A 26,041-nucleotide genomic window follows, 5' to 3' on the forward strand; every position below is an offset into this window, starting at 1 on the left:
CTGAGATACTCCCACCACCTCGTCTGTGATACTCCCACCACCTCGTCTGAGATACTCCCACCACCTCGTCTGTGATACTCCCACCACCTCGTCTGTGATACTCCCACCACCTCGTCTGAGATACTCCCACCACCTCATCTGTGATACTCCCACCACCTCATCTGTGATATTCCCACCACCTCATCTGTGATACTCCCACCACCTCGTCTGAGATACTCATACCACCTCGTCTGTGATGCTCCCACCACCTCATCTGTGCTATTCCCACCACCTCGTCGGTGATACTCCCACCACCTCGTCTGTGATACTCCCACCACCTCGTCTGAGATACTCCCACCACCTCGTCTGTAATACTCCCACCACCTCGTCTGTGATATTCCCACCACCTTGTCTGTGATATTCCCACCACCTCGTCTGTGATACTGCCACCACCCCGTCTGTGATACTCCCACCACCTTGTCTGTGATATTCCCACCACCCCGTCTGTGATACTCCCACCACCTCGTCTGTGATACTCCCACCACCTCGTCTGTGATACTCCCACCACCTTGTCTGGCACCAACAACTATTCCACAGTCAAGGTCACTTAGATCACATCTCTTCCCCATTCTGATGTTCGGTCTGAACAACTGAACCTCTTGACCATGTCTGCATGCTTTTATACATTGAGTTGCTGCCACATGATTGACTGATCACATATTTGCATTAACGAACAGGTGTGCACATTTACCTAATAAACTTGACACTAAGTGTATGATTCCAATAAAGTCTCTGCACCTCTGAATTTTTATTTTATTTACAGATAGAGCACAGTACAGGCCCTACTAGCCAACAAGCCACACCGCCCAGCAACCCAACCTTTTAACCCTAGCCTCATCACAGAACAATTTACAATGACCAATTAACTTACTGTAGCCAGCCGGTGATCTAGTGGCATCAGCACCGGATTTCGAGGCAAATGGTCCCAAGTTCAAATCTGGTTGGCTCCTTGCACACTTTCTATTTGTGCTGGGATCAGCATTGGACTGTGGTCCGGAAATCGGATCACCCGGAAGAAACCCACAAATTCATGGGGAGAATGTACAAACTCTTCCAGCATTCAGACATCGTTGGCATCGAATTCTGAACTATAATGGCATCACGCTCACTGCCACACTACTGTATTCCCGTGTGGTAATTCCCTCTCAGGTATTTAGATTCTGTGCAAAGATCTGAGCCCCTCAATTACATTCCCGACAGCAGTGCCATGAACAGCCCAGAAGCTCTGGAATGAAAGGAAAGGAAAGGAATTTTCATCTGATTGATATTTGTGCAGTGATTTCATTATATTTCAGGGCTTCCTCTCTCTGGGGACACTATTTCTCCTGAAAGGTTATTGCTAAAGTCATCACCAGCTTCAAAACACTAATTCAGTAACACCTCGGAAATTGGTTAAATGATCACATAATATATCTGGCAGGAAAAGCTAAGAAGCTCTCCTCAAGTAGCTCACTTTAAAACATTTGACTGAGAAAGAAAAACTGTTTTCACTGGTTAATACATATCCTTGCCACAGAACCACAAGCAAACAATTTGTATCCTGCTCAATAATTCTGGTCCCTCCTCCACATTCCTCCTCATCCAGTTGTCTGTCTGTATGCTTCCCATCATGATTAATGGCGCCATTATATTGTAGTGCTCCAGTTTAAAATGTGCGTCTTCTGCGGTGAGCATTCAGTTATAACTCAAGCTGGGTAGAGGGTGCAGAACGGGCTGCGCACAAGTGCTCTTGCGTGGACGATGATTCACACAACTCTCCGCACAGCCAGTGAATTTCTATTGACCAGAATGAGCTGAAGCCGAGGACGGCTCTACACTCTGTCCAAAGCCGTAGAGAAGAAGTAAGAGACAATAACCCCCAACATGGCACACACTGTTCAATTTACTGGCACCATTCAGTACAAAGGTGCTTTTGCAAAGCCCCCTAATACTGATTTAGAGAGCCAGGTTTCGAGTTCACCAATGGTGCAGATAATATCCAAACTCACCACCTCCTTACGGGCACGTCAGAGGGGAGCAGCCTCCTCCTGAGATGTCACTTCCATCATCTCCGTTTCTTTCAGTGTTTATGGACAAGCTCAGATCCAACCAACCAAGTTCTTCTTCTCGAGTCCATCAAGTCAGAGATCTTTTCACTGACAGACACAATGTCAAGTGGATGAGTCAGTCCTCGCGAAGCCCTGAACCATACCTGACCAGTCCTTGAACAGTGGGCAGACCCGAGGCTCTATTTCTGTGTCTGTGTCTGTCTGTGTGTTGTGGATGCGTGTAATGGTGTGTGTGTGTGTGTGTGTGTGTGTGTGTGTGACTGTGTGTCTGTGTAACTCTGTGTGTGTCCTTATGTCTGTGTAACTGTGCGTATGTGTGTGTAACTGTGTGTGTGTGTGCATGTGTGTAACTGTGTGTGAGTATCTGTGTAACTGTGTGTGTGTATCTGTGTAACTGTCTGTGTGTGTGTCTATGTAACTGTGTGTGTATATATATATCTATGTAACTGTCCATGTGTATGTGTCTGTGTAACTGTGTGTGTGTCTGTATGTGTGTGTGTGTGTGTATCTGTGTGACTGTGTGTGTGTGTGTGTGTGTGTGTGTATACATCTGTGCAGATCTCTCTGTTTATGTGTCTCTGTACCTGTGCCTGTATGCATTTCGAGCCACGTATGATGTGTTGAATGGCTTCCCTTTATAAAATGATTCTTCAACATTAGCTTGCTATTACTGCATCATTTTCTATATCGTCGTTACCATCATTTTCTAATATTACTTAATTTTAAATTCTCAGTAAATTTGCTTTTAGATTTGGAATGGAAAGTTTTTTAAACACAGGAATAAAACCCAACCTGTAATCTTCTTGTCACACAAGTAGAGAGAATTATTTTGAAATGACACAATTTCAATACTCTCATCTATTGATGATCTCGGGAGAAAGTGATCCATAGCAGTAACAACTTGAATTTATATTGCATCTTATGATAAAACATTTCAAAGTGCTGCACAGGAGAGCTATTAGTGTAAATTTAATATCCAGCCATATACCATGCAGGTGACCTAAAGCTTGATCCAAGAAGGAGACTTTAGGAAATAGAAAACAGAATATTATGGCACTGTACAGGCCCTTTGGCCCACAATGCTGTGCTAACCATATAACCTACTCCAAGGTTAATCTGAACTAAGCCATGGAGGATCCCGAGCACGGTTACAAAAGGTTTGAGGTTTGGGCATGGGGCTAGCAGACCTATCCCATTAAAACCCAGAGTTATAGGAATGCCAGCAGAAGCTCTAAATATCTCGTCCCTGAGAGGGGAAGAATGTATGAAGTTATATGGTGAAAGCAGAAGCCACAGTCCAGGACAGAGGACTCGGGCAAGCTTCTGTCTGCAGCCTATGCCCCAGTGGGGGTGATGTGCTTACAAAGATCAATCAGACCCATCCCTCCCACAATAGCTCTCCATTTTCCTTTCTTTAATGTTCCTATCTGAGAGTCTGCTAAACATCCCGAATTTATCTGTCACTACCACCACCCCTGGCAGCACCCATCACTTTCTGATAAAAAAAATACTACCTCTGGCTTTCCTCCAATCATCTTAAAATTATGCCCTCTCATATCAGCCATTTCACCCTGGGAGAAGCCATTGTTGTCTACTCTCCCTGTGGCTCTTGTCATCTTATATTTTTAAAGGTGGATAAGAAGGTGAAGTGATTTAGAGAAAGAGAGAGTTAGCTCCAAAGTTCAGAGTGCAAGAAGCTGAAGATAGGACATAAGATAGTGTGCTGATTAAGATCAGGGACATTCAGAAAACTAACAATGGATAATGTTCAAAATCAGATTAGTTTACTGTCAACATACACAAAACGCCGGGGGATCTATGCAGGTCAGGCAGCATCTACAGAAATGAATAAACAGTCGACTCCTTGGGCCAAGACCCTTGATCAGAACTGGAAAGGGTAGGAAGCCACAATAAAAGGGTGAGGGGAGGAAAAGGAGTACAAGCTCGAGGGCGATAGGTGAAACCAGGTGGGTGGGGAGGAGGGACTATCTAGACAGAATATGAGGTGCTGCTCCTCCAACCTGAGCGTGACCTCATCGTGGCAGTGGTACTGTCTTAAGCACCAGGATACAATGAAACTCCTTGTTGGCATTAGACTCGCAGAGTAAATAGTGCACATGGCTGTAACAAATACAACAGCAATACAGCAAAAGCAATGTAATTGTGCAAATTACAGTAGAATTGAATTGTTTACTTCTTACATCCTTCACATACATGAGGAGTAAAAATCTTCGCGTTACGTCTCTGTCTAAATGTGCAATGTGCGATCATAGTAATTTATAATAATTTATAATAAACAGAACAGTCAATGTAACATAGAAATACACTCAAATCAGCGGGTGTTAATCAGTCTGATGGCTTGGTGGAAAAAGCTGTCCCGGAGCCTGTTGGTCCTGGCTTTCACGCTGCAGTACCGTTTCCCAGATGATAGGAGCTAGAATAGATTGTGATTGGAGTGACTCAGGTCGCCAATGATCCCTTTTTCACACCTGTCTTTGTAAATGTCCTGAATCATGGGAAGTTCACAACTACAGATGCGCTGGGCTGTCTATACCACTCTCTGCAGTGTCCTGTGATTGAGGGAAGTACAGTTCCCATACCAGGCAGTGATGCAGCCAGACAGGATGCTCTCAGTTGTGCCCCTGTAGAAAGCCCTTAGGACCTGGGGGCCCATACCAAACTTCCTCAACCATCTGAGGTGAAAGAGGCGCTGTTGTGTCTTTCTCACCACACAACTGGAGTGTACAGACCACGTTTATGGTATAGTATAATTATAGTATAATATAGTGCAAATTATGGTAAAATAGTGCAAAGTATAGTGGTACAAACAGATAGTTTGTAGTGCAAAAAGTGACAAGAATGGAAGAGGCATAATTAAGAGTCCAACAACATGGTAGCACCACCTGGATAGAGATATGAACGAGGAGATTGGTTCAGGAGTCTCTTCTTTCTCCCTTCTCAGAGATGTATCAATTTCAAGTTTAATGTTGAAAAGAAAACTAGAATTAACATTTTAAGTCAAAGTTTGTCAACTATAATAGTTCAATGGTTTACTAGTGCACAACTTAAGTATCACTTATTTTTACTAATTCATTTGTAGGATGTGAATTTCACTTCAAAAACCAGCATTTATTGTCAAGTCTACATTGCCCTGAAACAAGCAGGGAGAGTCAGTGATAGTCTGGTCTGGAGAGACTTGTAGGCCAGACCTGGCTGAGCTAGATACTGGAGGAACTCTGCAGGTCAGGCAGCATCTGTGGAGGAAAATGCAGAGCTGACATGATGAGTTGGGACCTTTCATCTGGTAGATTTCCATCTGATGAGGATTAGTACACCAGAATGTCTTTCCCACAATCCAATGGCTTCACACTCAGAATTACTGTTTTATTTGAAAAAGAATTCCAGATATATTTACTGTAATTACATGAATTTAAAATTCCAGAAACTGTGGGTGGGTCTCTCAGATCCAGATTTATTCATCACACGTACATCAAAACATACAGTGAAATACATTAACAACCAACATAACCAAGGATGTGCTGGGGGCAGCCCACAAGGATCACTACACATTCCAGTGTGGCAGACACATTGACTTGGAGTCAATGGTCCAAAGTTTCAGCAGCCATCCCAATACTTTGACCATGAAACCAGTTTAATTGCAACTAAAATACAAAATCTCAATGTCATTTTCTCCTGATGTCCCCACATGGAAAATAGGTTAGTGGGCAAAAGATATCTATTTTCAACAAAAAGCATTATTCTGATTACATCCATCGCTAGTAATGGAACCGTTACCAGTAATGGAATCACTCGGAACCATTGAATCACTAGTAATGACTTTATTTCAATAAGATATTTTTCTAATTTAATATTTTGCCCTTTCAAAGCTGTACATATCAGCAGAGTAACTTTGTGGATGGTACGCAGGGATGAAGATGGGGAGGACCTCTGACCTGAAACATTAATTCTGCCCCTCTCCCCACAGGTGCAGCCTGACCTGCTGAGCGTTCCCAGCAATGTCTGATTTGTGGTTTAGATTTCCGGCATCTGCCGTTTTTTTTTAATTTTCACTGAACAGTTTAGAATGTAATAAAGCATCGGCTGATAGGCCCTTGATTAATATGGTCATCAAATGTTACAGAGAGAATGGGGTTGAGAAGGAAAATGTATCAACCATGATCAAATGGCAGAGCAGAGTCTAAAGGCTGCATGGCCTATTTCTGCTCCTACGTCTTAAGGTCCTATGGCTTAATATTCAGAACCTTACACTTAATGGTTTTCTTTATTATAAAATGTGATTGTTACTACAAAGGCATCAGTTTTGGCCATTTCTAATTGCTCTTGGGATCTGTTCAGTTCTTCTGATGGAAACCCAGTCCCAAAGTTATTGGAATAAGTTCCAAGACTGAGACCGACATGGATGAAGGAACAGTGGTATATTTCCAAGACAGGATGTTGTGAAAGGGATGAAGCTGGTGGGCTTATCGAATATGAGAGCCTGTTCCTAAAACTGTTTCAGGTAAAAAGACAGCATCACATTGTTGAGTACTTCCTCTGTCCCATGTTAGAACTGCTGACTGTCAGCAAGGAAATCTTTGGGGCAAGGAGTGAATTTGTTTCACTGGAATTACGAGATCAAGAAGTCAGGGTCTCTAACTGAGCTTGCTATGTTGTCGCCGGAATGTGTAGTGACACTTGCTGGCTGCCTCCAACACATCCTTAGCTTGTTAATGCAAATGTCACATTTCAGTGTAGGTCTTGTTGTACGTGTGATAAGTAAATCCATTTCTGAATCTGGTTCTGACTCTGACTGGTCTTTAATCCCACTGATACAATCGCAGCGATCAATGCCATTCAATTGGCCTTCACCTCCCTCAGTATGAAGTGAGATAAGTCCCAAACTGCTGAATGTTTGCAAAGAAGACACCAGAAGTTCTCGAGAGCCTGCTCTTATATGACTAAAAATCACATTCCAATTCGCAAGTGGTCTTTTCCAAAAACTCCCTCCTGGAAAGCACTGTGAGGCTATTAAAACAAATACTTCAGGCCATCTTAAAGGTGTCTTCCCCTAGGAAGCTAATAGAAGAGTCATAGAGTCATTGACACTGCAGAACAGAAAAAGGCCATTTGGCCCATCTAGTCTGTTCTGAACTATTAATCTGCCGAGACCCATTGACCTGCACCCAGACCATAGCCCTCCACACCTTTCCCATCTATGTACCTATCCAAAATACTCCTAAGTGTTTAAATTGAACCTGCATCCACCACTTGCACTGGCTGCTATCTGATCAGTCATTCTAGTTACCCACCCCCATCCCCATCTATCTAATGCCTCAGTCACTGAACTCCACTGTAAACATTTTAAACCACTTTTTATAATGCTGTTTACATTGTAAATACATGTTGTATTTACGAATTTATGCACATTTTGTTTCATGTCCATCTTTGAACTCTGACTTTATTTTTATGTAATTTTCTATTTTTTTTAACACTTAATTTAAAAAATATTCTTAAAGATACAGCGTGGAACATTCTCCTCCGTCCCAATGAGCCACACTTATTTAACCCTAGCCTAATCATAGGACAATTTACAATGACCAGTGAATCTACTAACCAGTACGTCTTTGGATTGTGGGAGGAAACCAGAGCACCCGGAGGAAATCACATTCACAGGAGAATGTACAAAATTCTTACAGACGGTGCCTGAATTGAACTCTGAACTCTGATGCCTCAAGCTGTAACATTGTCATGTTAATCACGATGAAACCATGGTGCCCATTGTTTTAATTTAACAATTTTAAGTGTTGAGTGTTGATATTTTGCTGCATATGGCACCAACACACCACAGCAATTCCTAATATATGGAATTATATATGGCCAATAAAGTTGATCCTTAATCCTTGATCCAAATAATTTGCATTTCCCAGTCCCAAAATGTCGTAACTGCAGTATCTCTGACAGCCCCAAATGAAATCTAAATTAATTCCAATGATTCATACTCTACCCAAATGTTACAGGATCCCATTCCAAATGTCACATGATCCCATTCCAAATGTCCGAAACATCGTGCGTTCTAAATTGACTTTTAATGTTCAAAATGCCACAAATGATTTTTCCCTGCACTCCAATAAACCTTCTGAAGGACTCCTGTGTTTGTCCAAATGCACTCTGTTTCAAAATACCTCAAATACTGTATCCCAAAATGTTATTCTCCGATGGGTTTTTTCAAATAAATCCATCGTTCCATTTAATTCATCAGGACAGATGGAGCTGTTTAGAGAGCTCATCAGAGAAGATTAACTCCGGATGGAGTAAGCATGAAGGGTAAGGCGATTTATGTTTACCGTGGGGCGAAGGAGCCAAGAATGGGACTTGGTGGACTTATTAACTGGAGAAATCCGATTGCACCCAGAGGTAGAAAAAAAACGCAACACACGCATTATAGGCTACTACCGACTTGTCAGAGCGCATTTAATGGGATGGAGAGGCCGTTTCTGTTTTAAACACCTTGATCCAATTACCAAGAAATCAAACCACGCCCGCGACACTTTCTCTAGAAGCTCACTCACGGTTTAAAGGGGTGGGGCCAGAAATGTTCGATTGAATGTTTTGTTCTGGCGTTTTCCTGACGGATGGTAGGGGTGGGGGGAAACGGATTCAGGACTTCTCGCCGAATTTCGTTCGTCCGTGAGGAATTCTCGATAAGCAAACTACCCTCACCTTGTCAGTCTGTGAGCAGAGAGCCATCGGTGCCCTCGAGTGACCCAGTAGGCCGGCATTCCCGCCACTTCTTCCATTATCCCGTCTTCCTCGTACTTGTAATCCCGGCGCCAGTATTTCACCTGACATCTCGCCTAACCCTGCCCTGGCAAGCAGCTGCCGGTTGGTCGACTGAAATGTGCCAAGTCATACCCCAGGGATCGTCTCCGGGTAACTTGGAGGGTATAACCGAGTCTTAGATAAAGCTCATTGGGTTAGCACCTTGATTTGGACAATTCCTAGTTTCCACCTGTCTTTAGAAAGAACATGGATGATCCCAGAGAAGCTGTTGAAGATGACTTCCGGTCAAGTTGGCTGTTTGGATTTAGAACTGGATTGTGCGTCAAGACAGAGGGTAGTGGTTGAAGGGACTTATTCGAGCTGGAGGTCTGTAATTAGTGCAGTTTCACAGTGATCTGTGCTGGGACCTCTCTGTTTGTGATGTATATAAATGACCTGGATGAAAATGTAGATGGGTGGGTTAGTAAATTTGTGGTTGATACCAAAATTGGTGGATAGTGTTAGAAGGCAAAGAATACAGCACGGGTACAGGTCAGTTGCAGTTGTGGGCTGAGAAATGGCAGATGGAGTTTAACCCAGATAAATGTGAGGTGTTGTACCTCGGGAGGGCAAATGCAAGGAGACAGTACACCGTTAAGGGCAAGATCCTTAACAGTGTTGCTGAGCAGACAGATCTTGGGATCCAAGTTCATAGCTCCTTGAAAGTGGCTCCACGGGTCGATAAGGTCGTTAAAAAGCCTGATGGAATGCTTGCCTTTATGAGTCGAGACCTTGAGTTCAGAAGCCATGTTGCAACTTTATAAAACTCTGGTTAGGCCACATCTGGAGTATTGCATAATAGTCGGCCCACTATAGGAAGGATGTTGAGGCTTTGGAGAGGGTGCAAAAGAGGGTTACCAGGATTCTGCCTGGTTTAGAGGGCATGTGCTATCAGGAGAGCTGAATAAGCAGGTTATTTTCTCTAGAGTGCCAGAGGTTGAGGGGAGACCTGTTAGAGATTTACAAGATTGAGGGGCACAGATAGAGCGGACAGAGAGTATCTGTTTCCCTGGTTGAAATGTCTATTACCAGATAGCATGCACTGAAGGTGAGAGGGTAGGTTCAAGGTGGGTATGAGGGGTAAGTTTTTTTTACTCAGAGCAGTGGATGCCTGGAATACGCTGCCTGATATGTTGGTAGCGGCAAATAATTTAGAGGCTTTGAAGATGGAGGGATATGGTCATGGCGCAGGTAGGAGGGATTAGTGTTTGGGTGTTTTTGATTTACTTTTTTAGCTGGTTCGGCACAACATTGTGGGCCAAATGGCCTGTTCCGTGCTGTACTCTTCTAAGTTCTAAGTTGTTCATTTCCGCATTGGTTAAACTGGAGCTACCAATCAGGTTTAGACGTCAGGTTAAAATTCCCGATCTGCGCCCACGAATGTAACCGAGGTCGTTCCAGGGATGTGAAAAAGGAAGGGGCGGCCTTTCCATCTGGTTGACTATTCAACGCCATCTTGTTTTATCTCAGCCCCAACTTCTTGCGTTAACCTCAACTATCGGCAGATTTATCCGTCCCTTCTTGAACATGTTTATAGCCCCCGCCCCACACACAGCTGCACAAAAATTATAGCGAGTAGATTCCAAGGATACAAAGCGCTGTGCGTGGAGGCATTTCCTCTCGGTTCTGTCCTGAACGGCCGACGTCTAGCCTTGAGACGGCCAGGGGTGATCACCTGTTTCTTCTGATTTAGAACAAAGGTCAGTGGTGTGTTTGACCAATTCTGGAGGATAAACTCATTACCTTGGGAATCGATCTGGGGTGATTTCCCCACGTTCCTCTACGCCAGGCATGTCCTCCAATACACCGGTGCAATGTTGTACTAGACTCCTACGGTCCCTAAACGCGCAATCCTTTGTAGTAAATCCCACCGCTCCCTGATGGGTCACTTATTCCTTTATACGGGCCGCTGCGCAGGATCGGAAGAAGCGGCAGAGGTCTGCAAACTCAGACAGCTCCATCATGGCCACCGGCCTCCCGAACAGTGACGACGTCTTCAAAAGGCGATGCCTCAAAAAGGCGAAATCCAACGTGAAGGATCCTCATCACCCAACACCGTGCCGCCTTCTCATTGCTACCATCAAGGAGAACGTACATGATCCTGAAGACCCGCAATCGATGTTTTAGCAACAGATTCTTTCCTTCCCTCTGCCATCAAATTTCAGAAAGGACGATGAACTAACCCATGAACACTACCTCATTTTTGTTGCGCTCCTTTTGCACTATTTATTTAATTTAATGTGCGTGCGCGCGCCCTTAACTGGTGGAGTCTTCGGGGCGCCGTCATGACAAGCTTTTTGCACCGATCTTTTTGGTATGCTCATCGTGGGGCGGAGCCCATCCCTCTCCAGGTGTTTTTTACGAGTTGTTAGCTCGACAACCGACCCGGGTACGGACGGAGTGTGCGAGGGAGCCGGCCGGATTCGAACATGGGACCTCTCGCCCCGAAGTCCAGCTGATGCCACTACGCCACCAGCCAGATTTAAAATTAAATTTAAGATTTAATGTATACATATAATATATATATTGCAACTTACAGTATTTTATTGCACTGTACTGCTCCCATGAAACAACAAATTTCACGACATACATCAATGATATTAAACTAGATTCTGATTCTGCCTGTTTCTATATTGCTGTTATTTAAGTCAAAGCCGCGTTGATTTTTATTAAACTGTAAGACACGTTACGGGAGTCTGTGTATCTTTGACGCTGCTATTGAACGAGTTACTCACGTCCATTCTCCTCATTCCCACTGTCAACTTTATTCATGCCCAGTTTTACTAATCCTTTCCAGCCTAATCATGATAGAGGGTGCTGTTCCTCAGCACAAGTGCAGTAATCGCTGTTTTTTAAGCACATGTTAATTAAGTATTCTTTTTAAGCCAATCACCTCTATTGGGGCATATGCCGCCGGCAGCAGCTCGCCAGAATCTTCTGTTTTGGGCCACTCATTCAAGTTGTCCGCAGGTGTAGCCATTTACAAGGTCGCGTGGCCAGATGTTCTCTGGCCGGCTTCTCTTTCGCTTTCCCTGGGGATTCCACCTTGGCGCTTGCCTGGTAATGCTGGTACTCGCCTTACTCAGCGTGTGTTCCAGTGGTGGTTGCCCTGGAAGCTAGAAGGATGATCGACCCTGTGGCTTCCATAGAACTGCTGCTTTCGCCACACGACTTCCACTTCTTCTCCCAGGGATGAGGTCTTTGGAGCTTCTATCGGCGTTATCTGTAGCTCTGAGTTTTACGGGATAGGGTCGCTAGCCCCACGCTCAGCTCTCCTCCTTTCGTAGCAGGGCCTGGGACCGTCCGTAGCGGGGTTTAATGGGGACTCGATGGAGTTGCATTTCCAAATCTCGCGATGACATCAAGTTTGGAGATTCAGTACCCAAGCAAGAAGTAATAATAGACTGAAAAGGGTCCGAGAATGGCTGGGAAATTGGAGAAACACAAGCCTGCGGATACTGGAATCGGGCGCAACGCACAAAACGCTGGAGCAACTGAGGGGACCAGGCAGCATCTATGCAGGGAAGTGGGCAAAGTTTCGGATCTAGGCAGATAAGTAGGCGAATGAAAGGTCATACAAAAAAGGGTGAAGAGTAACATTAACTTCACGTCATCTTAATTTTTTCTTCTCCAGGCAGTTAATCTGATCAACCATACTAGTTAGCTCCCATCCCCTCTATCTATTACTCCTCTTACTACTCCGCACTTAGACACGTTAAACCACTTTTTTACAATGTTGTATTTAGATTAGATTCAACTTCATTGTCATTGTGCCGGGTACAGATACAAAGCCAATGAAATGCAGTTAGTATCTGACAAGAAATGCAAAGAATAGTGTTACTTACAAAATAACTGCGAATAAAAAGTAGGTGCTACAGCACACAAATATAAAAGTACTGAGACAGTACACTACGGGTACAATACTACTTAGCGCTGTGATGTGAGGTTCAGCAGGGTCACAGCCTCAGGGAAGAAGTTCTTCCTGTGCCTGCTGGTGCGGGAGCGGAGGCTCCTGTAGCGCCTACCGGATGGGAGGAGAGTAAAAAATCCATGGTTAGGGTGAGATGCATTCTTGATAAAGCTTTTTGCCCTGCCCCGGCAACGTTTATGGTAGATGTTCTCAATGGTGGGCAATTGGGTGCCAATAATCCACTGGGCAGTTTTCACCACACGCTGGAGTGCTTTGCAGTCTGATACGGGACAATTGCCATACCACACTGAGATGCAGTTGGTGAGTATGCTCTCAATGGTACAGCAGTAAAAGTCCATCAGTATCCTGGGACAGAGGTGAGCTTTCTTCATGTTCCACAGGAAATAAAGGCACTGTTGTGCCTTTTTGATCAGGATGGAGGAGTTCAGGGACCAGATGAGATCCTCGGAAATGTGGACACCAAGGAATCTGAAACTTGATACACGCTCCACCACAGCACCGTTGATGTAGATGGGGACGTGAGTGTGGCTCCTAGCATGCCTGAAGTCCACAATGATCTCCTTGGTCTTCTGGGTGTTAAGGGCCAGGTTGTGGTCGGCACACCACGCGGCCAGGTGCTGGACCTTGTCCCTGTAGGCCGTCTCGTCATCCCCTCTGATCGGGCCAACCACCGTGGTGTCGTGCACAGTTTATTTCTAATCCGTCCTTTAACCTCTAAGTTTATTATCTGTTTTACCTCTATATATACGGTGTGTAATTCTTTATCCTTTATAATCGTTGATTGTTAGCCTGACGAAGGATCTCGGCTTGCAACGATTATTCCTGTCCGTAGATGCTGTCTGGCCTGCTGAGTTCCTCCAGCATTTTATATGTGTTACTCTAGATCTCCAACGTCTGCAGAATCTCTTGTGTTTATGGTTGTATATGTCCCTGATTCCCGGAAAGTGGCAAGGTATGTTGAGATAATGGTCAGTAAAGCACGTGTGATCCTAGCATTCACATGTGGAAAAGCAGAGAGGTGGTGTTGACTGGTGAAAACACCAGTGCCGTTGAATGGAAAATCCTACAAAACGAAGTGGATTTGGCCCAGTACCTCACAGGTAAATCCCTCCCAGCCATTGAGCACACCAACATGAAATGCTGTCGTAGGAAAGCAGCATCCATCATCAGTGATTCTCACCACGCAGGCCATGCTCTTTTCTCGATGCTGCCATCACAAGAGCCCTCAGGACTCGCACCACCAGGTTCAGGAACAGTTACTACCCCTCAATCATCAGGCTCTTGAGCAAAGGAAATAATTACACTCACTTGTGCATCCAGTGAGATAGTCCCACAACCAATAATCTCAATTTAAGGTCTCTGTATCTTGCTGTTTCATATTCTCGTTATTTATTACAGTTCATTTATATTCGTGTTTGCGCAGTTTGTTGTCGTCTTCACTTTAGGTGATCTCTCGTCGATCCTGTTATAGTTACTATTCCATTGCTGCGTATGCTCGCAGGAAAATGAATCTCAGGGTTTACGTAGTGACATATGTGTACTTTGATAATAAAATTTGCTTTGAACTTTAAACATTGAATAGGTCACACTGGACGGCACTACAAACGATTCTGGTTACCTCGCTTTGAAAACGGTGAGAACTTCCTTGAGAAGACGCCGAGAAGACTTACCAGAACAGTCCCAGAGACGGAGGTCTTCAGCAGTGAGATGGGACCGCAGAACCCGAGGCCATTCTCCTCGGAACAAAAATTAGAGAGGAGATGACTGGGAGAAGTAAGAGACTGCAGGTGCTAGAGTCTAGATTAACGGAACTGTTGGATTAACTCAGTTTGGGTCGGGTAGCATCTGTGGGGAGGAGGCGGGGAATTGACAACGTTTCGGGCCGTCGTGATCATGATGGTGTACGGGAGTAGAGCGAGGGAAATTGGCATTCAGGTACCCAGGGGTGCAACCTTGAAGCCTTACAGATCTGGGGGGGGGGGGTAGGTGAGGAGTTTGTTTCGCATTGATGGCACGGTGCGTGGAAATAGAATCAAGCCGGGCTTGAAATGGCCGTTGGAAACGTCCTCAGGAACATAATTGGTAAGGCGGTGCGAAGGCTGCGACAGAAGGGGTTGCTCAGTTCGGACCCGCTGTACACCAGGTTGGCAGCATGGCCTCTGTGTGTGCCATTATGATCCTAATACCCTAATTCCCATGGCTACATATGAATTTTGTACTTTACTACTAATCCTTTGGTATCTCGGCGGGCGTTTATCGCTTTAGATAAGCCCGGTTACCGGGAATAACGTATTTTGTCTGCGACCCGCTCATCGCCAGCTGTATCCCTTCTGTTTTTCCACAGACGCGTTCGTTCCGGAAAAATTAGCTGATGCTTTTAAATAACGCCGATATGATTCTGCGTCCTCTGAAGCCTTGAAGCCTGAAAACGCAGCCGATGCGCACTTATTGCAGAGCAGCGAGTACTTTTGACCTTCACAGGTTATTGGGAGAAGTTAGCAGGTCAGGAGGGGAATAAACAGTCTGAGTTTCTTTAGGACTATCCTTCACCAGCGCCACCGCCCCATTAACCTCCAATCTCGAAACGTCGACTCTTTATTCCTCTCCATAGATGCTGCCTGACCTGCTGAGTTTCTCTAGCATTTCGTGTGTGTTGCTCTGGATTTCCAACATCTACAGAATCTCCTGTGTTTATTACTTTCGACCTTCCTTCCCGTCCGTATCCTGAATTCCAGCGTTAAATAAGCCTGTATGTTGCTTCGTTCAAGACCTGCACACTCAGCCCCGCCGTGAAGTGCAGTGGTCAATCTCGACCCCCCCCCCCCGCCGCCACCCCCAATGCCATTTCACTTTACACCCAGAGGCCGACCCATTCCTCCACCCCCATCCCCACGGCGCCAATAGTTGAATCCAAAGACGATATTCTAGGAAATAAAAGGAACGGAAACGAAGTAAGTCAGGACTTTGGTTTCATTTTTCACCACTTATGGTTAAACGTAAGGAAATAGAACGATATAAGACAATAAGGTATAGGAGCAGAATTGTACCACTTGCCCCATCGAGTCTGCTCCGCCATTTCGTCATGGATGATCCATTTACCCTCTCAGCCCCGATCTCCCGCTTCCTGCCCCCCCCCCGCCCCGTACCTCTTCATGCCCTGACCGAGCAAGAGTAACACAGGAACAGACCCTTAGAACCACAGTGTTGTGTCGAACCAATTGAATTGGTAATCAGATGGCCAGCTAAACTAATCTCTGCTGCCTACATCGTTAACAAGCGAAGTGTTTGCGATCGCTTCCAGCAGAGAGCCAAACTGAGCCGCGTGTCCGGCACCCTCCAAGGCCCAAGATTCACCGAGCGGCCTTGAAACGATCCGATAGAGGGAAGCGAGAAAGCGAACAAACTTCCTTCCCCCTGTCTCCGTCCACATTTATAAGGCTCAGGCCCATTTAACACGGCTTGGAGTTCTCATTCTTTGATGCAGAGATGGTGATCTAACCGCCCCACCAGGTAATGTTCATGTACAGAAACAACGGCAGGGTAGATCACTCAACAAATCTGGTAAAGGCAGATACTTTATGGACATTTAAAGATCTCTTAGATGGGCACGTGAATAATAGAAAGGGTTAGATTGGTCTTAGAGTAGGTTCAAAGGTCGGCAAAATATCCTGGTCTGAAGGGTCTGTACTATGCTATGGGGTCTGTGGTCTATGTTCCAATCATCCATTGCATGTCGATATACATTACTGTACCAGCGGACAGATTACTTGCCGTCAACGTTTAATTCCACCCAACTTTATTTTAACTCAGGGGTTCCCAACCTTTTATATGCATGGACGTCTACCATGAACCGAGGAGTCCGTGTACCCCAAATTGGGAACCCCTGTCTCAATGTCCACGATATCCCCTCTCCCTTTTTCTACTCTGGTACCACTTCCCAATCCTTTCTCAGCTACATCGGCGTTGCCTCCCGCACTCCACACCGAGATGGTCAATTTCATGTCCTTCGCCACTGACTTCCGCCCTGCCCTGGAACTCACTTGCGCCATATCCAACCCGCTCTCCTTTCTTGATCTCTCGCTGGCTCTTGCCCCACTCCTCTCTCCCTCACTTTTTTACACAGGCTATCTCTCCTCTACACTCTCTGTCCAGATGAAGGGTCTCGAAAAGGGTTAATTCCAGGAATGGCGGGACTGTCATATGTTGAAAGATTGGATCGACTGGGCTTGTATACACTGGAATTTAGAAGGATGAGAGGGGATCTGATTGAAACATATAAAATTTTTAAGGGATTGGACACGCGAGAGGCAGAAAACATGTTCCCGATGTTGGGGGAGTCCAGAACCAGAGGCCACAGTTTAAGAATAAGGGGTAGACCATTTAGAACAGAGTTAAGGGAAAAAATTTCACACAGAGGGTTGCGGTTCTGTGGAATGCTCTGCCTCAGAAGGCAGTGGAGGCCAATTCTCTGGATTCTTTCAAGAAAGAATTAGATAGAGCTCTTAAAGATATCAGAGTCAAGGGATATGGGGAGAAGGCAGGAACGGGGTACTGAATGTGGATGGTCAGCTATGATCACAGTGAACGGTGGTGCTGCCTCGAAGGGCCGAAGGGCCTACTCCTGCACCTATTGTCTATTGACCACAGAACGTGGACAGTCCATTTCCCTCCACAGATGCTGACTGACCCGCTGAGTTCCTCCAGCAATATGCTTTTTGCTCTGTATCCCAGCCTCTGTGTCTATAAGACCACAGGACATAGGTGCAGCATTAGGCCATTCAGTCCATCGAGTCTGCTCCGCCATTTCATCATGGCTAATTTACTATCCCTCACGACCCCATTCTGCTGCCTTCTCCCCGTAACTTTGACGCCCTGATTAATCAAGAACCTGTCAACCTCCGCTTTAAATATGTCAATGATTCGCCTGTGAGCGTGCCCTTTTAGGGTAAAAATTAAACCAATAAACCCAGAATTATGCGCTGCTAAAAGCGCTCAGCACGCAGTATGAGAAGGTACTGCATCAATCTCAGTATAGTTTTACCCTGAACAGGCGGGATACACTATATTTTAATCCCAGTACCCAAAAGCGCCTTTAGCGTCCACCATTTTGTACACTTCTACACACCTGGTATTTATACAATTCAAATTCATGCAGCATGCTATATGAGTCCAACTTGACCCAGCGTGTTACCGAGACGAATACGCATGTCTAAAACAGAAACACGATATTTCGGAAACAATCAGCGGGTCAAGCAGCATCTGTGGAAAGAGAGAAACAGGATTACTCTAAATAAAAATAAAAATACGCGGATACTGGGAATCTGAAATGAAAACAGAAAACGCTGGAAACACTCAGCAGATCAGACAGCATCTGTGGAGAGCAAACAATAAGGCCTCCTCTATTATTTGAATTACTTCCCGCTCAAAATTCCCCTCATCAACAAGCCCGGTCCATGCTCATTTTATACTGGCTTCTTGTCTATTGAGGCGTAGTGAGTAAAGTCCTCACATCCAGCTTCATGTTTCCCAATGCCCCACTCAATCTAACACTCTGCACTAGCTCCCAGCCAATACATCTGTTCACAGTCCGTCCTCTCGGACCGTCCCTATGATATCCGTAATGTACTCGGTAGCAGTAATCACTGCCAATTAATACCCGAACCACACCGTACATTTTCAACAATCTCTTAGAATACATCTCCTCCGCTGCACACATCGTATTTGTTTTCAATTCAATTCCTGATTCGGTCTAACGCACAACTGCGCGGAGTCTCTGGGTATTTTGCAGCATTAATACTGGTCTTAAGCTGCCACCGCGATCCAATTTCTGAACAGCAACCAAATGGCACCCTATAGGCTTACATATATCTATTCGAACAAAGGACATACAGCACAATACAGGCCTTTCCGCCCGCGATATCGTGCCGACCTTTAAGCCAATCTAAGGCTACTGGAATTTGACCGTGTTCTACGGAGACGCGTGTTCACTCTGTCAATACCCGTTCCTTCTGCCGGGTACTCAGAGTGAGCCAAAGTGCCACTCCGCATCTCTGCCCTTTGGTAACGGCCTAGAATCCGCGGGGGCTCTGTGCCCTCGAGAAGGTGCCCAGCACACGGCCACACTTGGCGTGGACAAAGAGAGATCCATCGGAAACAGTTTACACAATGTGCTTTCATTAAGATGAAGCTACTCAAACTAGAATTGTCGTCCAATTATCTCTTCCTGTGAGATGCCCTATGCAATCTTACGCAGTTCATTTTTACATATACGATATATATTATTTACGCAAAAATAATCTATTCCGGAAACAGCGCTGTCCATATAATTATCAGTTTGTACGCTACATGGGGTTATCCCATAAAATCTGAACGTTGCACTGTCACTTGCAATTTTGCAATCAGTGCTTTATAATCAACAGATGCAACCACTGGACGAAATGAGAGGGGGCTGTTTGTTTCTTGTTCGTGTTCCCTTTGCCCTGGCCTAAACTCGCCTAATTTTCCATTAATTTATTTTGTTATTCTACCTTTGCCACACAGTGGTGACTAGTCCCTCAGAAATGTCAATAGCAATGAACAATACATCATCGTACATGGCTTATTCTCCGCAGGCCTCCTGTCATTGTTAAACGAAATGCCTGTGGTCCCATGGTATATTTTCTTCATTCCATTCTACACATCAAGTCTCCGAACTTATGGCTCTTTCCAGTGCGCTTTTATACAGTGCGTGACCTATAGAATTTTACAGGTAAGCTATATTAAGTATCCTATATAGTATATTAAGTATCATATATTTATAAAGCAACACACACAAAATGCGGGAGGAACTCAACAAGTCAGACCGCACCTATGGAAATGAATAAACAGTCGACGTTTCGGGCCGAGACCCTTCTTCAAGACAATGTTTGTGGTGTGTGTGTAGATATATATTTTTAAACACAATGCTCTTGTCCTAACATTACAAAGTTTATGAAATAAAATTTAAAAATGCGAAAATGCTGCAAATGCCATCTGCCTCTATTTAATGATACATACAGTTGCACAATTCGCTAAACCGTATATAGCTACTCACTCGCTTTGGTTGTTCAGTAGAGCCAACGGATATCATTCGTTTGATAGAACCCTCTGCATTTGTATTATATACATCAACAATATCCAGAATCACACACAGCACTTTAAACTCAGCATCAAGCATAATCCCGTATCACGTTAGGTAACCACATACAAGCTCACATCCATGACTCGGTGCATTATTTTGAAAATCTACGCAATACTTTGATATTCATCGTTGATCCAATACAATTACATAAATATGCTTTTACAACTCATACGTAATGTACAACCCAATCCTACACAATCTGCATTCTGTATGATGTTATACACCCACAAATTCCCTATAACCTTGCCCAGTCAGTAAACCTGTACAAGCAACACGTCTGGAACACGCTGCATCTCTATAATCTCGTTGATATGCGTGTGTCCACGTGAACGTTATAACACAGTCAGTGAATATTATAACTTATGTTCACTGAATGGTTCAGATTCGAGAATCACAATGAGACTGTAACGTCCCAAAGTACAATCACTAACTGCGTGCACTGACTATTCATAACTATTCACTGACAAATTTTGAGGAATTTATAGATACATGAAAGAGGCAGAATTCTGAAGTAGACTCTGAACTATCAGCTTCGGAAAGTGGCCCCGTAGCAGAACCCGTGAACCTCTCATGCCCTCACAGAAGAACGTCAACAACTAGATTTAACAGGCTCCTATACAGTCCATCTTAATACAAACAGATTGTTATTCTACGAATTGCGCAATATTTTGCGTATGACCGAGTTCCGTTAACACCAGCAATTATTTTCGCAGACCTAGCTTTTATAAGTTGTGGAATGATTACTTCATGTTTACAATTTATAAAAGTACTCCGGTATTCCAACAGCAACCTTCTGTTAATCGCCAAGGTTTATGAGGCAGAATCGTAATTCTACTTGATGTACAAATTCTCTTGAATAAATTGATTATCCTTTTAACATTGTCTTGCCCCGAAATCAAAACGAAGCGTAAATATATATTGATTTTCCTGTGTATTCTTATACGTGTTACGTACAAATCCGATACTGGTGGATGCGGGATGATATTGTGCTATTATGCTTATATTTAAAAGGAAGCAGAATACCACAATTCTCTATGCTGTACATACCGGAACGAGCCAAGTGAGTCGGACCCGAGTCGCGCTACAGCAGAGCAATGCAACATGTCGATGTTACAGGAGGAAGACGGCAAGATTACACTCAAGGGTAACGCGCTTGTTCGGAATTCCAACGCATTAAACATTATCTAAATTAAAATAATACCCCAGTTTCCTTCGGATCATAAAGCGATATCGGCAAACTCTAATACAGCTACAGTTATAACGAAGCCTCTCTCGTCGTTTGAAACAGAATCGCCAGAATTGTAAACTTGTTCATTGGCTGTATTCGAAATTACAAAATACTCGTTATATGAACTCTAACAATATTCTCATTTATCCAAAACAAATTTTCAATATATCACAATCATGGCCATTCCGTGTGCAATGACGCCGGCTCGCCTCTAAGCTCATGTAACTAAAACAATTACCTCCAATAAAGTAGTTACACCAGACAAAATGTCAACGATTACTTGTTTGTGTCTCCGATTCCAGACTCAGCCCAGCGTACATCTTGCGATTTTAATATCCGGCACAATTACCTCAACGTGATGACTTTATATTAAAACTGCTAGAATCAAATTACTCTACAAAGTGTCTCTTCAAAAGAAAACATCGTTGTTGCCTATTATTAAACTAAATCTAAATAACATTTCGACGTTTTCAGTATGTAATTAAATTGAAACATAGAGAAACATAAATTGCTTAGAATCTCCGTGTTTGATACATATAAAAGCAAATATTTATTTAAAATAACAAGTGATTAAACGGCATTGCATTGGAATTCTTCCTTTGATCTGTGTTAGTTCTGTAGTGAGTTAGACAGTGTCAGATTGACTTGGATGTGCGTTTGCGTATAATGCTGTAAAAAGCGGGTACTTTTTTCTGCTTCTCACCTGAGCTGAGCTCCTGGCTGGTGTCCAGGTGGATCGCTCCTCGATGCAGGGGCTGCAGGTGACTGGGGAGAGCTGCGTGGACCCCCGGGTGCTCCGACAACACATCCAGGAAGGTTGATTGCCCGTAAAAAGCCGGGAGTCCGGCCGTCCCGACCAGTCCCATACCTGCGGGCGTCAGGACGGTCCTGGCCGACACGAGCTGAGCAGTAGTCGGCAGAGAGTCGGCGATCACCCCCGTCGACGCAGGCGGGTCTTTATTCAGTCCAAGGATCTCCTGAATTCCAAAACCCGTGCATCTCGACGAATTCCCCGAAGAAGGAATAGTTTTCGACCGCTCATTGCTTAACAGGCTTTGAGAAATCGCCGTACTTTTGGACTTGCTAAAATTGTCTGAAACCAGTTCCTTTTTGCCGGTCATTTTGTAAGGTGTTCTGGGTTGGGTTTAATATTTCCCTCTTTCCCTCCCTCCCTCCCTCTCTCTATCTCTCTCTCTCTCTCCCTCTCCCTCTCTCTCTCTCTCCCTCTCTCTCTCTCTCTCTCCCTCCCTCCTCTCTCTCTCTCTCTCTCTCTCTCTCTCTCTCTCTCTCTCTCCCTCCCTCCTCTCTCTTTCTCTCTCTCTCTCTCTCTCTCTCCCTCTCGTTTCCCCCTCCCCTCTCCCCTGGTCCCAAGTGCACTCTCCAATGTGCTCTGCTCTGATCCCTTTAGAAATTCCCTATTTATTTAACGGCGCGAGCCTACTGGGGCCGACAGTCCCGACGACCAATCAGCAGCACGGAAACAATTAGGAAATCAGGGAATCTCTCCCTGTCTCCTCCTGGAGAGAGACCCGCTCTCATTTAATCCGTAACACATGGAAAATATTTCCAACCATTCTCCCTGTTCGCATCGTTAACCTCTTTATATAAATTTATGTTTTAGTTTCTACACTTGCAACAAGTCCCCGTTTCCTCCCTCCGCCCAGGATGCGAGGATGCTGAACTTCTGCCCGGCGAGGTGCTGGGTCGCCCCAGTGGATGCTTCAGCCACTTGTTTGTATTTTTGTTGACGAAGAGGGTCGGGATTGCACACAAACGTCTCGGAGTGGGCTGGATGTTGCGAGGGTGGGGTCAGTGGTATGCGTTCAACTCACAAAATCATTTCATCGATTAGGTGAATTCTGGAGCGGAAGCGCCTCGTCGCTGACGATCTGTACTGCGCTCGAAGCGGGGGAATTGCGTTTACATCTATCACTGCTGGTTACCGACAAATCATTGACACAGTTCATCAACAACTTGACAATAAATCTAACACAACTTTCTTGGAAAGTCGTTACTCTGCATCTGCAGAATCTCTTGTGTGTACAGTTTTCCTCTCTGCCGCTCTTTCCTAGTTATTTGTTTATATATTTGCAACACCCCCTTCCCCCACCACCGCCTCTATTTATTTCTGTCACCGTTCCGCTTCTCATCTCTCTCTTCGCCAGGAATCTATCTACGCCGCTTCTTTCCCCTCCTCCATCTCCCCTCTGTCCGAAAATAATTCCTAATTTGCACCCCCCCCCCCAAAAAAAGCACATATTCACAGTAAGGGGAAAAATCACCGAGGGATGGAGGCAATCCTCCAGCTGAATTGGAAATGATTTTGTGAAGTTTGGTTAATGGGTGAGAGGCAAAATGGGAACGGGTCGGTGTTAATGTTTTCTAACCGCATTCAGGGACAAGGAGACAACGAGCGTGTCTTTACAGACAGACACAATCCTGCTGGAACACCTCTCTTTCTTTCTACCTCCGGAGATTTTCCATCGAATCTCGTTTATTCGTTTTATCACTCCCAGGGCCCATCTCTGCAAAGTATAATATACACACTTTAGCCCGAATTTTGCAGCTAGGAGACCGATTAGCTAAATAAATTGCGATTTGTCTTTTCCGATTTGTTTTTGTTTTAAATAGAGCCGGGGTATTTCTGAGCTTCTGTCTTGTTAATTTGTCCAAATTGATCAGCATTCCCCTCATATTTATTTGTCTGACTGGGTTGTAAAGATTTTTATTCACGATGCTCCCTGCCGCATCTGTTTAACTGGCATTTCCCCGCGTAAATAGCGCAAGGGTAAATCGGTTGCAACAATTACAAGCACTCGGGAGTTATTACGGATTGGTGGTGTTTGGTGATTCGAGTAAAAAGCGGCGCGATTGGATTTGATTTTTAAGCATATTTTTTAACAGTCTCAAAGAATTATTCGTTAAGCAATGTAGTGTTGAGTATGCTTGGTTTATGGGCTGAAGCACATCGGATTTATTGGCATGTTTGGCGATATTAGCGAATCCGTGCGGAATGATTATTCTCATGAGCACTGTAAACTGGGAAAACATACAGAAGCAAACAAAATAACAATTCTCAACGCGGTTAATCTTACATTCGTACGCATCATAATCAGTACTATTATTACTGATTATACTGAGATTAGCACAGTAATATTATTAATAACTATACTAAATATTGGTATGAATATATTTAGATAAATGTTATTATGAACTAGTGTATCAATCGCTGGCAATTTACCAACTAAAATGCAATAATATACATATGATTTCATAAATACATTTGGTTTTCTCCGTCAAAAACTGCTGTTGATATAATGACATTCCCGCTATTTTAATAAATAAATATATATTGGAATTTATTTGATGTATCTGAAAGTGATTGAAAGGAGAAAATGCAACATGGCCTGACTTCCCCGGAGTTGTTCTGTTACACAACCATCTAATTTGTAACTCTTTCAACACACAAGTATACAATCAGAAATCTATAGGAATTGTAACATTCATGTTTTCACTGGGTAATGTTTTTTCTTGTGTGTGCTTGCAGAGTTTCGTTCCCTCCCGGCCCTTCTGTCTCTAGTAATCAAAGAACTTTAATCCTGACATCAGTTCCACAGGGGAATCATTCTATATCCGATAAACTTTTCGTACTAAATGTTTCGAGCAAATCAGCTTACGCTGTAGTAATTTGCTACAGTTTAGAGAAGCGGGGAGAGGGCTTTCTGCTGGATTTGAATATCAAATTATCTGCCTGATATTACATTTGCTTCGTTGGCTGCAGTATACGAACTGCATTCACTCTGAAGGATTGTCTCAGAAAGAATAAATAATCGCGGGCTAAAGCCTGTATTAAGCGAGTAATTTCCTATTTGAAAGAATTAAACGGGGTCCTAATCGACACGGGGAAGAGAGCGATGGTTTGCGTAGGCATCAGCGACAGGGAAGGAAACGCTGCTTCTTTATTTTTGAAGGGATCTGTCAATTTTTACACAATAATGCGATTGTGAAAACAAATCGGAGGAAGACAGAGAGAAGATTGGGAAAGGTTAGCAAAAAATGGCGGGAAATTGGTGAAAGGAAGGTGGAAAATGGAAGGGTACAGGGAGGCAGATGATAAAACGAATAGAAATAGGGAAAACGAAATAGATAAATAAAAATGAATCATTGAGTTTAAAAAAATGAATGAGACGGAGAGAGATGAGAGACAAAATATCTGTACACACATGGGGTGGGGGTGGAGATGATTCTCCTTTTTAAGCGATTAGGCCGGATTGAATGAGATTAAATCCACAGAAGGCAATACAGGGTCCCTAGTTTTCTCTAACAGTAATTCTTACTAATCAGCAATTATTACATTATCTATTTTTTTTCTCCTACCGTCGGCGGTGGTCAATTGGTGGCAGGGCGCCTCTGGGATAGATTTATTAAAAGGACCGTTTGTTAATTCCGCGGTGAGGGAAGAGTGTTGGAGATACAAATCGGGGGAAGGGGCGGTAAATAAGAGTTGTGCAGAAAAGGAAGCCGGCGAGGGTATCAAAATGCGGAGGAAGTCATCAATGGGCAGATGAACAAACAGGAAATAAGAGCAGGGCGAGAGAGGGAAAGTATGTAATCAGGTAATTATTTTCAACGAGGAAGGAATTAAAAAGGCACCAAACATAAATATCAACGATACTTTAACAGAAAACAGTCATAAATAAAAATAATAAACTTATGTAAATGTAAAAATACAGGCAAACATGAAGTAGCTTTATGCAAACGTAAACATAAAGCTGTTAAACTAATCTTTAGCACGAAAGAATGAGGAAAGTTATGGG

At 44.1% G+C, this 26,041-nt stretch overlaps 1 protein-coding gene across 1 annotated transcript in view; it reads right to left on the bottom strand.

The window, feature by feature from the left end:
* Window positions 1-22,345, bottom strand: part of vsx2 (visual system homeobox 2) — a 66,769-nt gene extending 44,424 nt beyond the window's left edge. The window contains exon 1 of the mRNA XM_063066835.1: window positions 21,928-22,345. Coding sequence (XP_062922905.1) covers window positions 21,928-22,345 — 418 coding nt within the window. The remainder of the gene's footprint in view (window positions 1-21,927) is intronic.
* Window positions 22,346-26,041: the final 3,696 nt, after the last annotated feature.

The sequence above is a fragment of the Mobula hypostoma genome, chromosome 1 (genome assembly GCF_963921235.1).
Source record: "Mobula hypostoma chromosome 1, sMobHyp1.1, whole genome shotgun sequence".
Classification (NCBI taxonomy): Eukaryota; Metazoa; Chordata; class Chondrichthyes; order Myliobatiformes; family Myliobatidae; genus Mobula; species Mobula hypostoma.